The sequence below is a fragment of the Salvelinus namaycush genome, chromosome 15 (assembly GCF_016432855.1).
Source record: "Salvelinus namaycush isolate Seneca chromosome 15, SaNama_1.0, whole genome shotgun sequence".
NCBI classification, from domain to species: Eukaryota; Metazoa; Chordata; class Actinopteri; order Salmoniformes; family Salmonidae; genus Salvelinus; species Salvelinus namaycush.
In genome coordinates this window covers 13,397,111-13,409,984 of record NC_052321.1, presented here as the reverse complement: position 1 = coordinate 13,409,984, position 12,874 = coordinate 13,397,111, and the positions used below count along the sequence as shown (strand labels likewise).

The following is a 12,874-nucleotide window of genomic DNA, read 5'->3' as shown; positions in this document are numbered from 1 at the left end:
CCCCCCTCTCTCTCTGTCGCTCTCTCTCTCTCTCATGTTCTCTCTCTCTTCCCCTCACTCTCTCTATCTGTCGCTCTCTCACGTTCTCTCTCTCTTCCCCTCACTCCCACCCCTCTCTCTCTGTCATTCTCTCTCTCTCACATTCTCTCTCTCATCCCCTCACGCTCACTTTCTCACAAACTTTCTCTCTCTCTCTTTCTCTTCCCCCCCCTCTCTCTCTCTCTCTCTCTCTCTCTCTCTCTCTCTCATGCTCTCTCTCTCATGCCTCGCTCACTCTCTCTCTATTTCTCTCTCCCTCTCTCTTCCTCTCACGGTCTCTCTATTTCTCTCTCATCCTCACTCTCGCTCTCGCTCTGTGTGCAGGCGCCTGGACTCTAACACTCTGAACTGTGACTGTGAGCTGCTGTGGCTGGCTGACCTGTTGAAGCAGTATGCTGAGTCAGGCAATGCCCAGGCTGCTGCCACCTGTGACTACCCCAGACGGCTGCAGGGACGATCTGTGGCCACACTCACCGCTGAGGAGCTCAACTGTGGTGAGAACACACACACACAGGTGTAAGGGCACACACACACAGGCGCAGGTGCTTACACACACACACACATTACACACACAACACACGTGCACGTGCACGCACACACTCATACTCACTTAGTAGGTTGGCATTTATTGTCATGAATCTTGTTTTGGAGGCAGCTCTGCAGAGTGGTTACCAGCTGCCACAGCCACAAAGTCACATCAATCTGATTTTAACCTTAACCTTAACCCTAACCTTAACTCCGCTGCTAACCCTAATGCCTGACCTTAACCTTAAATTAAGACCAAAAAGCCCATTTTTGTTGTCATGAATTTTTACGGTATAGCCAATTTTGACTTTGCAGCGGACCTATCTATCAGAAATCGCACAGTTCTTGCCTCTAGGGTCAGATTCATGACAATAAACGTCAACCTGCGCTCACTTAGCCAGCTGTGCAGAATATTTTAACTGTGGCAAAAACAGTGGCTCACACTCCGAGGTCCGTGTAAACACACACATACCTTCTTTCACATACCATCCACTTCACTGAAACCCCAACTCACTAGCCACATAAAGCCTTACCTGTCCCTTTAGCTGTTGTCAGGGGATTTCCCCAGGTGGGTCCCTGCTGTCTGTCTGTCTCTGTGTCTGTCTGTTGCTCTCTCTCTCTGTCTGTCTGTCTGTCTGTGTCCTGTCTGCATTGTCTCTACTGGGGATGGTCTGTGTTCTCCAGCCAGCTGTTGTTTCACCACGGCCCCAGCAGATGAGGTCCTGGGCTGGGTAGCATGCCACTGCTCTGCCACTGCTCTGAGCCACAGAACCCAGCAGCCTGCCTCCTGGAGCCAGCAAATACAAAATGTATTTGTCACGTGCGCCGAAACCGGTGTAGACTTTATCGTGAAATGCTTACTTACAAGCCCTTTCACAACGATGCGGAGTAAAAAAAAAAATAATAATAAAAATAATAACACAAGTAATAATAAGAAAACATAAGAATGAAGTATCTGCTTAACCCATCAGCACTGTGTCCTGGGTGTGTCTGATGGGTGGACGGGTGGAGTGTAGATTGGATAAAGGGATCAAGCGCCTGTCTGACTGTATGGGGGGAAGAGATGGGTGAAATGAGAAAGTGATTTGAGTATGTGAAGCACAGGAGGTTGGTGGCACGCTAATTGGGGAGGACGGGCTCGTAGTAATGGCTGGAGCGGAATAGGTGGAATGGTATCAAATACATCAAACACTCCTTAGGAGAGGACCATCCTCCTTAGTGAATTTCATAAAAGTAAAAATAGTGAAACATTAAAAAAGTTATCCTTTTTAGAAAAAACTATACAAAATGTATTCACATGACACCAAATAATTGATTAAAATACACTGTTTTGCAAAGAAGGTCTACAGTATCCTCCACAGCACTGTGTAGGGTAGCACCATGGTGTAGCCGGAGGACAGCTGGCTTCCGTCCTCCTCTGGGTACATTGACTTCAATACAAATCCTAGGAGGCTATTGGTTCTTACCCCCTTCCATAGCCTTACACAGTAATTATGACAACTTCCGGAAGGACATCCTCCAACCTATCAGAGCTCTTGTAGCATGAACTGACATGTTGTCCACCCAAGCAAAGGATCAGAGAATGCATCTAGTACTGAAAGCATAAGCTACAGCTAGCTAGCACTGCAGTGCATAAAATGTGGTGAGTAGTTGACTCAAAGAGAGAGAATAAAAACAGTTGAACAATTTTTAACCAATTAATTTCTTCAGAAATGGAGGAGAGAGAGAGAGCTATATTTTGTAAAAAAGAATAACTTTCACTTACTTAGCTAGCAAATGTAGCTAGCAAGTTTAGCCCACTCAAACTCCCGGCTCAAACAGAAGGATGCTATGTTAGCTAGCTGGCTAAGACTATCCAACACTGGAACTCTTCCATGTCAAGGTAAGCTTTTGGTTTTATTAATTTATTGCCACCGGGGCCCACTGGTGTAACTGCTAAACTGTTTACTACGCTGTACTGCATGATTGTAGCGGGTTTACTAATGTATAGTTCTATTAGCCAGCAGCATATCACCCTGCATCCCACTGGTGGCTTTCTTCTGAAGCTAAGCAGCGTTGGTACTGGTCAGTTCCTGGATGGGAGACCAGATGCTGCTGTAAGTGGTGTTGTAGGGCCAGTAGGAGGCACTCTTTCCTCTGGTCTTACACAATCTCCCAGGGCAGTGATTGGGGACATTGCCCTGGGTAGGGTGCTGTCTATTGGATGGGATGTTAAACAGGTGTGCTGACTCTCTGTGGTCACTCAAGATTTTTTACACTTATTGTAAGAGTAGGGGTGTTAACCCTGGTGTCCTGGCTAAATTCCCAATCTGGCCTTCATACCATCAGGGCACCTAATCATCCCCAGTTTACAATTGGCTCATTCATCCCCCTCCTCTCCCCTGTAACTATTCCCCAGGTTGTTGCTGTAAATGAGAATGTGTTCTCAGACAACTTACATGGAAAAATAAGGGTCAATAATAGTTGATGATGTTACTTTAGCTAATATGGTGACAATGATCTAGGCTGTTTTTTTGCGTGGTCACAGATAGCTAATGTGTTGTGTATTGAAGTCTACAAGCGAAAGGAAAAGGTGAGCGGAGGAGAGCTCATAGATGTGAGAAGAAATACAACAAGCTGTTTATACACTACTGTTCAAAAGTTTGTGGTCACTTAGAAATGTTCTTGTTTTTGAAAGAATAGCACATTTTTTGTCCATTAAAATAACATCAAATTGATCAGAAATACAGTGTAGACATTGTTAATGTTGTAAATGATTATTGTAGAATAGTTGCGTATCTGGAGCATCAGCATTTGTGGGTTCGATTACAGGCTCAGAAACAAAGACCTTTCTTACGAAACTCAGTCAGTCTATTCTTATTCTGAGAAATGAAGGCTATTCCATGCGAGAAATTGCCAAGAAACTGACGATCTCGTACAACGCTGTGTACTAATCCCTTCACAAAACAGTGCAAACTGGCTCTAACCAGAATAGAAAGAGGAGTGGGAGGCCCTGGTGCACAACTGAGCAAGAGGACAAGTACATTAGTGTCTAGTTTGAGAAACAGACGCCTCACAAGTCCTCAACTGGCAGCTTCATTAAATAGTACCTGCAAAACACCAGGCTCAATGTCAACAGTGAAGAGGGGACTCCGGGATGCTGGCCTTCTAGGCAGAGTTGCAAAGAAAACGCCTTACCTCAGACTGCCCAATAAAAAGAAAAGATTAAGATGGGCAAAAGAACATAGACACTGGACAGAGGAACTCTGCCTAGAAAGATGGTGCCGGAGCAGAAGGCAGACACTGTACGTGCCCCCAACCGGTTGTGTTGTTTTGTTTGTTTTGTTTACTCTTTTTGTACATAATGTTGCCGCTACCGTCTCTTATGACCGAAAATTACTTCTAGACATAAAGACTGCGATTACTTACCACCGACTAGCAGAATCCTTTTTCGTCTTTCACGACTCTGACAAGCCCAAGGCGGAGGATATACGGCTCCCTCGGGAACAAGCCCCATCCCCAGTGATCTGTGTGAAGAGGAGGCGGAGAAAGAGATGTACAAGCTATTGCTCGCCTGAGGTAGAGTTTCTCATAATAAGGTGCAGACAACACTACCTACCGAGAGAGTTTTCATCTATATTCTTTGTAGCTGTTTACATACCACCACAGTCAGAGGCTGGCAGTAAGACAGCATTGAATGAGCTGTCTGTCCATGTGTCACCTGTCTGTCATCTCAAATCTTTCTACCAACCAGTTTGCACTTACGTTGTAAACTTTCATTCATAGGCTAGGTTGTAGCAACCTCATGATGGGTATAGGGAAAAATGTAGTAGCCTAAACCTATTGATTTTACATTGAACTGGGTGAATGGAATATGAATGACAGTCATCCAATATGCTGTAATAGAAATAAGGCCATGCTCATAAAATAAATAATCGTGCTCCCTCATCGTAAATGGCACCGGCCGCCACTGCGTTCCAGACATTATTATAAGCAGTCTTACCCTCAGAAGCCTCCACTGGTGTGAGGGATGGATGGGTGAGGCTGGCAGAATGAAATAATGAACCCCATAAAACCCTCCTCCTCTCCATCTCTCCCTTCCCTCTTCTCCCCTCCTCTCCTTCTCCTCTCCCCTGCCCTCCTTCTCTGCCCTCCTCTCCCCTCTTCATTCCTCCTCTCCCTTCCCTCCTCTCTCTTTCATCTCTCCCCTCCCATCTCTTCCCTCTCTGCTCCTCTCTGCTGTAAACAATGGAACAAGCAGCTGTCAAAACAACAGGGCCTGTGGTTAAGTGCCACCTCCCTGCTGGCCTGGCTACCCACTCCCTTTCCTGTCCCTTCTCTGACCTGGGCCTATGAAGGAGACAGGAGCCAGGGCTGGGTTGCCATGTTTGGAGTTAAGGAAAACGAACAGTGTAATTAGTGCCCAGTGCTGATGTGGTCTTATGTGGTATAGTGGTGGTGGTGAGAAAGACACAATCTGAGGTTACTGCTTCCCATCGGTCTGGTTGGAGCTGCTGGTTGGCCTGCTACGCTGGTTGGTGATGGAGGACCTGGATGGCCCAGAGCAGACAGATTTATGTCTTGGCCTGTCCCATGTGCACGATGTGTGCGTTAGGAGAGAGCGAAGAGATGCTGGACTGGAGGGCCTACTCTATGCTGTCTATTAAATGTGTCTGTCACATGTAGACAAATAGGCGTGTGTGTGCATGCGTGTGTGTGTGTGTTTGGATGGAGTGAGTGAGTGAATTATGTATGTGCACCTAAAAGTGCCAGTCTGCAAGAGAGGTCAGAATCTCTCAGGAGGCAGCAGGCTGAAGTTCACCACCACCACCACCACCACCACGCTCCAGAGCACTCACAGGGACACTGCCTGCCTTATTCCTGGAGCAGTTGAACTATTTCCTCACAGGGACACTGCCTGCCTTATTCCTGGAGCAGTTGAACTATTTCCTCACAGGGACACTGCCTGCCTTATTCCTGGAACAGTTTAACTATTTCCTCACAGGGACACTGTCTGCCTTATTCCTGGAGCAGTTGAACTATTTCCTCACAGGGACACTGTCTGCCTTATTCCTGGAGCAGTTGAACTATTTCCTCACAGGGACACTGCCTGCCTTATTCCTGGAGCAGTTGAACTATTTCCTCACAGGGACACTGTCTGCCTTATTCCTGGAGCAGTTGAACTATTTCCTCACAGGGACACTGTCTGCCTTATTCCTGGAGCAGTTGAACTATTTCCTCACAGGGACACTGTCTGCCTTATTCCTGGAGCAGTTGAACTATTTCCTCACAGGGACACTGCCTGGCTTATTCCTAGAGCAGTCGAACTATTTCCTCACAGGGACACTGTCTACCTTATTCCTAGAGCAGTCAAACTATTTCCTCACAGGGACACTGCCTGGCTTATTCCTAGAGCAGTCAAACTATTTCCTCACAGGGACACTGTCTGCCTTATTCCTAGAGCAGTCAAACTATTTCCTCACAGGGACACTGTCTGCCTTATTCCTAGAGCAGTTGAACTATTTCCTCACAGGGACACGGTCTGCCTTATTCCTAGAGCAGTTGAACTATTTCCCCACAGGGACACTGTCTGCCTTATTCCTGGAGCAGTTGAACTATTTCCTCACAGGGACACTGTCTGCCTTATTCCTGGAGCAGTTGAACTATTTCCTCACAGGGACACTGTCTGCCTTATTCCTGGAGCAGTTGAACTATTTCCTCATAGGGACAGGACACTGTCTGCCTTATTCCTGGAGCAGTTGAACTATTTCCTCACAGGGACACTGCATGCTTTATTCCTGGAGCAGTTGAACTATTTCCTCACAGGGACACTGTCTGCATTATTCCTAGAGCAGTCAAACTATTTCCTCACAGGAGTTGATTTGTGGGTGTGTGTACACACACCTTTGTTTCCATCCCTGTTCTTAACCAGAGAGGCCCCTTCACCAGGCCTGGCTGTTCTTAAGTATGATTCAACGTGGAGTGCCTGGATACAGCCGCGATATATTGGCCATATACCACAAACCCCAGAGGTGCCTTATTGTGATTATAAACTGGTTACCAATTTAATTAGAACATTAAAACGTGTTTTTTCGTTACAGTCTGAAATACCACGGCTTTCAGCCAATCAGCATTCAGGGTTCAAACCAGGTATGACAAAACATGTATTTACTGTTCTAATTACTTTGATAACCAATTTATAATAGCAATAAGGCACCTCGGGGGTTTGTGGTATATGGCCAATATACCATGGCTAAGGGCTGTATCCAGGCACTCTGCATTGCATCGTGCTTAACAACAGTCCTTGGTCGTGGTATATTGGCTGTATACCACACCTCCTCAATGCCTTATTGCTTAAATAATATATGCCATTTAGCAGACGCTTTTATCCAAAGCAACTTACAGTCATGCGTGCACACATTCTCCGGAAATGAACTCACTCCTCTGGCTATGCTCTACCAACTGAGCTACAAAGGACCCTTCACCAAGCCCCCTCACCAGGCTCCCACACCAAACCCCCTCAACAGGCCCCCTCACCAGGCTCCCACACCAAACCCCCTCACCAGGCCCCTTCAACAGGCCCGCTCAGCAAGCCCCCTCACCAAACCCCCTCAACAGGCCCCCTCAACAGGCCCCCTCACCAAGCCCCCTCACCAAGCCCCCTCACCAGGCTCCCACACCAAACCCCCTCAACAGGCCCCCTCAACAGGCCCCCTCACCAGGCTCCCACACCAAATCCCCTCAACAGGCCCCCTCACCAGGCTCCCACACCAAACCCCCTCAACAGGCCCCCTCACCAGGCTCCCACACCAAACCCCCTCAACAGGCCCCCTCACCAAGCTCCCACACCAAACCCCCTCAACAGATCCCCTCAACAGGCCCCCTCACCAAGCCCCCTCACCAAGCCCCCTCACCTGGCTCCCACACCAAACCCCCTCAACAGGCCCCCTCAACAGGCCCCCTCACCAAGCCCCCTCACCAAGCCCCCTCACCAGGCTCCCACACCAAACCCCCTCAACAGGCCCCCTCAACAGGCCCCCTCAACAGGCCCCCTCACCAGGCTCCCACACCAACCCCCCTCAACAGGCCCCCTCACCAGGCTCCCACACCAAACCCCCTTAACAGGTCCCCTCACCAAGCTCCCACACCAAACCCCCTCACCAGGCCCCCTCAACAGGCCCCCTCACCAAGCTCCCACACAAAACCCCCTCAACAGACCCCCTCACCAAGCCCCCTCACCAGGCCCCCACACCAAACCCCCGCACCAGGCTTCTCTACAGACCATTACACTGGCCTAGTTATATTAGTGTCTTCTCTACAGACCATTACTATGGCCTAGTTATATCAGTGTCCTCTCTACAGACCATTACACTGGCCTAGTTATATCAGAGTGTCCTTTCTACAGACCATTACACTGGCCTAGTTATATCAGAGTGTCCTCTCTACAGACCATTACTCTGGCCTAGTTATATCAGTGTTTCTCTACAGACCATTGCTATGGCCTAGTTATATCAGAGTGTCCTCTCTACAGACCATTACTGGCCTAGTTATATCAGAGTGTCCTCTCTACAGACCATTGCTCTGGCCTAGTTATATCAGTGTCCTCTCTACAGACCATTACTCTGGCCTAGTTATATCAGTGTCTTCTCTACAGACCATTACTCTGGCCTAGTTATATCAGTGTCCTCTCTACAGACCATTACTCTGGCCTAGTTATATCAGTGTCTTCTCTACAGACCATTGCTCTGGCCTAGTTATATCAGTGTCTTCTCTACAGACCATTGCTCTGGCCTAGTTATATCAGAGTGTCCTTTCTACAGACCATTACTCTGGCCTAGTTATATCAGTGTCTTCTCTACAGACCATTACTCTGGCCTAGTTATATCAGAGTGTCCTCTCTACAGACCATTACTCTGGCCTAGTTATATCAGAGTGTCCTCTCTACAGACCATTGCTCTGGCCTAGTTATATCAGTGTTTCTCTACAGACCATTGCTCTGGCCTAGTTATATCAGTGTTTCTCTACAGACCATTGCTCTGGCCTAGTTATATCAGAGTGTCCTCTCTACAGACCATTACTCTGGCCTAGTTATATCAGAGTGTCCTCTCTACAGACCATTGCTCTGGCCTAGTTATATCAGTGTCCTCTCTACAGACCATTACTCTGGCCTAGTTATATCAGAGTGACCTCTCTACAGACCATTACTCTGGCCTAGTTATATCAGTGTCTTCTCTACAGACCATTACTCTGGCCTAGTTATATCAGAGTGTCCTCTCTACAGACCATTACTCTGGCCTAGTTATATCAGAGTGTCCTCTCTACAGACCATTGCTCTGGCCTAGTTATATCAGTGTTTCTCTACAGACCATTGCTCTGGCCTAGTTATATCAGTGTTTCTCTACAGACCATTGCTCTGGCCTAGTTATATCAGAGTGTCCTCTCTACAGACCATTACTCTGGCCTAGTTATATCAGAGTGTCCTCTCTACAGACCATTGCTCTGGCCTAGTTATATCAGAGTGTCCTCTCTACAGACCATTACTCTGGCCTAGTTATATCAGAGTGTCCTCTCTACAGACCATTGCTCTGGCCTAGTTATATCAGTGTCCTCTCTACAGACCATTACTCTGGCCTAGTTATATCAGAGTGACCTCTCTACAGACCATTGCTCTGGCCTAGTTATATCAGTGTCTTCTCTACAGACCATTACTCTGGCCTAGTTATATCAGAGTGTCCTCTCTACAGACCATTGCGCTGGCCTAGTTATATCAGTGTCTTCTCTACAGACCATTACTCTGGCCTATTTATATCAGAGTGTCCTTTCTACAGACCATTACTCTGGCCTAGTTATATCAGAGTGTTCTCTCTACAGACCATTACTATGGCCTAGTTATATCAGAGTGTCCTTTCTACAGACCATTACTATGGCCTAGTAATATCAGAGTGTCCTTTCTACAGACCATTACTCTGGCCTAGTTATATCAGAGTGTCCTTTCTACAGACCATTACTATGGCCTAGTTATATCAGAGTGTTCTCTCTACAGACCATTACTCTGGCCTAGTTATATCAGAGTGTTCTCTCTACAGACCATTGCTCTGGCCTAGTTATATCAGAGTGTTCTCTCTACAGACCATTACTCTGGCCTAGTTATATCAGAGTGTTCTCTCTACAGACCATTGCTCTGGCCTAGTTATATCAGAGTGTTCTCTCTACAGACCATTACTCTGGCCTAGTTATATCAGTGTCTTCTCTACAGACCATTACTCTGGCCTAGTTATATCAGAGTGTCCTCTCTACAGACCATTACTCTGGCCTAGTTATATCAGTGTCTTCTCTACAGACCATTACTCTGGCCTAGTTATATCAGAGTGACCTCTCTACAGACCATTGCTCTGGCCTAGTTATATCAGAGTGTTCTCTCTACAGACCATTACTATGGCCTAGTTATATCAGAGTGTTCTCTCTACAGACCATTACTATGGCCTAGTTATATCAGACTAACAGAGACATGACTCTTGTTCTGAAAGGAAATGGTGTATTTATTGTGGCTGGTTGCTTTATTGTGTTCTCTTAAACCTGTCTTTATCCCATCCTCCTCTCATCCTCCTCCCTCTCTCCTGTGCAGAGTTGCCCAGGATCACGTCAGAGCCCCAGGATGTTGACGTGACGTCAGGGAACACGGTGTACTTCACCTGCAGGGCCGAGGGAAACCCCAAACCACAGATCATCTGGCTTATGAACAAGTAAGGCCCACTCTCCAATGGTGACATCAACGTTGAAACAATGTGTCCTAACTACTTTTTCCTACAGTTAACATTTAGCCATTTAGTCAATTAGCAGACGCTCTAATCCAGAGAGATTTACAGGAGCAAGTATGGTTAAGTGCCTTGCTCAAGGGTACATCGACTGATTTTTAGTCAGCTCGGGGATTCGAACCAGCAACCGTTTCGGTTACTGGTCCAACACTCTTAACTGCTAGGCTACCTGCTGCCACATATAAACATACTGTATGTATGCGATTATGTAATGTTATTTATGTATGTGTATTTTTCCCCAGTAATGCCCTGAACATGCATGATGACTCTCGTCTCAACCTGCTGGAGGACGGTACTCTGATGATCCGGGACACGCGGGAGACGGACCAGGGAGTGTACCAGTGCATGGCCAAGAACGTAGCTGGAGAGGTCAAGACCTCTCAGGTCACACTCAGATACTTCGGAGCCCCCTGTGAGTGGCCCCTCATATTATGTAATACATGTTTGAATATTTTTCATGGGCTATATAATGTAAGTCCTTCTCTACAATGACAGTGAAGTGGTTACTTAGAGTAATATTTGGCTGCACCTGTTACGCTTATGCTCTTGTACAGTTAACAAGGTACCCTATATCTGTGATCTCTTGCTCCCTCTCATTATTTCCTCCACACTTGGCCCGATGCTGTGGTTCTGTGTAGGGCCAGATTATATTTCTCTGTGTAGGGGAAGATGATATGGTTCTGTGTAGGGCCAGATGATATGGTTCGGTGTAGGGCCAGATGATATGGTTATGTGTAGGGCCAGATGATATGGTTCTGTGTAGGGCCAGATTATATGGTTCTGTGTAGGGCCAGATTATATGAGTCTATGTGGGGCCAGATGATATGGTACTGTGTAGGGCCAGATGATATGGTTCTGTGTAGGGCCAGATTATATGGTTCTGTGTAGGGCCAGATTATATGGTTCTGTTTCAGGGCCAGGTGATATGGTTCTGTGTAGGGCCAGATTATATGGTTCTGTGTAGGCCCAGATGATATGGTTCTGTGTAGGGCCAGATTATATGGTTCTGTGTAGGGCCATATTATATGGTTCTGTGTAGGGCCATATTATATGGTTCTGTGTAGGGCCAGATTATATGGTTCTGTGTAGGGCCAGATTATATGGTTCTGTGTAGGGTCAGATGATATGGTTCTGTGTAGGGCCATATTATATGGTTCTGTGTAGGGCCAGATTATATGGTTCTGTGTAGGGTCAGATGATATGGTTCTGTGTAGGAACAGATTATATGGTTCTGTGTAGGGCCAGAAAATGTGGTTCTGTGTAGGGGAAGATGATATGGTTCTGTGTAGGGCCAGATGATATGGTTCGGTGTAGGGCCAGATGATATGGTTATGTGTAGGGCCAGATGATATGGTTCTGTGTAGGACCAGATGATATGGTTCTGTGTAGGGCCAGATGATATGGTTCTGTGTAGGACCAGATTATATGAGTCTGTGTAGGTCCAGATGATATGGTTCTGTGTAGGGCCAGATTATATGGTTCTGTGTAGGGCCGGATTATATGGTTCTGTGTAGGGCCAGATTATATGGTTCTGTTTCAGGGCCAGGTGATATGGTTCTGTGTAGGGCCAGATGATATGGTTCTGTGTAGGGCCAGATGATATGGCTCTGTTTAGGGCCAGATGATGTGAATCTGTGTAGAGCCAGATAATATGATTATGTGTAGGGCCAGATGATATGGTTCTGTGTAGGACCAGATGATATGGTTCTGTGTAGGACCAGATATTCATCCTGGTCAGATCAAGTGGGCAGGAACAACTCAAGGCCTTATGTGGGAAAGAATAGGCTTCTTTAGTTTCCACCCATGTTATCACTTAGATACTTTGTCTCAATCTTCCTCTGTCTCTCCTTCTCTATCTCATCCCCTACCTTCCTCCCCCAGCGCGGCCCAGTTTTGTGATCCAGCCCCAGAATACAGAGGTGTTGGTGGGGGAGAGTATCACCCTGGAGTGTAGCGCTACAGGCCAGCCCCAGCCCCGGGTCTCCTGGACCAAGGGGGACCGCACGCCCCTGCCTACCGATGCCCGTATCAACACCACCCCGTCTGGGGGGCTGTTCATCCAGCACGTGGTGCAGGCAGACGGGGGGCAGTACACCTGCTTCGCCTCCAACAACCTGGACACCATCCACGCTACCGCTCACATCATTGTACAGGGTGAATAGCACTGTAGAGTCAGTATTTAGAGAGAGGCAGTGGCAAACATCTTGTTTGTAATCTTTTGTAGTTTCTTGAGTTTACATTGACAATGCGCAAACATGGACCAAGATATGAAGCAATGATGCACAGTATAATTTGCTTTCAATGAAGAACCATATGTGTAAAGGGTATTTTAATGGTACATATGTTTGTGTCTGCTAAGAATTGTCAGGTTAGCGTTTTTTGACATGAATCTTTTTCTCAAGGCAGCTTTGCAGACTGGTCACTAGCTAGCACAGCCACAAAGTCGTAAAATCTGCTTTTAAACCTAACCCTAACCTTAACCCTACCCTTAACCACACTGCTAACCATAATGCCTC

General features: G+C 46.9%; 1 protein-coding gene across 1 annotated transcript in view; it reads left to right on the top strand.

The window, feature by feature from the left end:
• LOC120060207 (peroxidasin-like) overlaps positions 1-12,874 on the top strand; it is an 86,159-nt gene that overhangs the window by 48,701 nt on the left and 24,584 nt on the right. The window contains exons 7-10 of the mRNA XM_039009352.1: positions 364-533; positions 10,169-10,286; positions 10,601-10,770; positions 12,240-12,512. Coding sequence (XP_038865280.1) covers positions 364-533; positions 10,169-10,286; positions 10,601-10,770; positions 12,240-12,512 — 731 coding nt within the window. The remainder of the gene's footprint in view (positions 1-363; positions 534-10,168; positions 10,287-10,600; positions 10,771-12,239; positions 12,513-12,874) is intronic.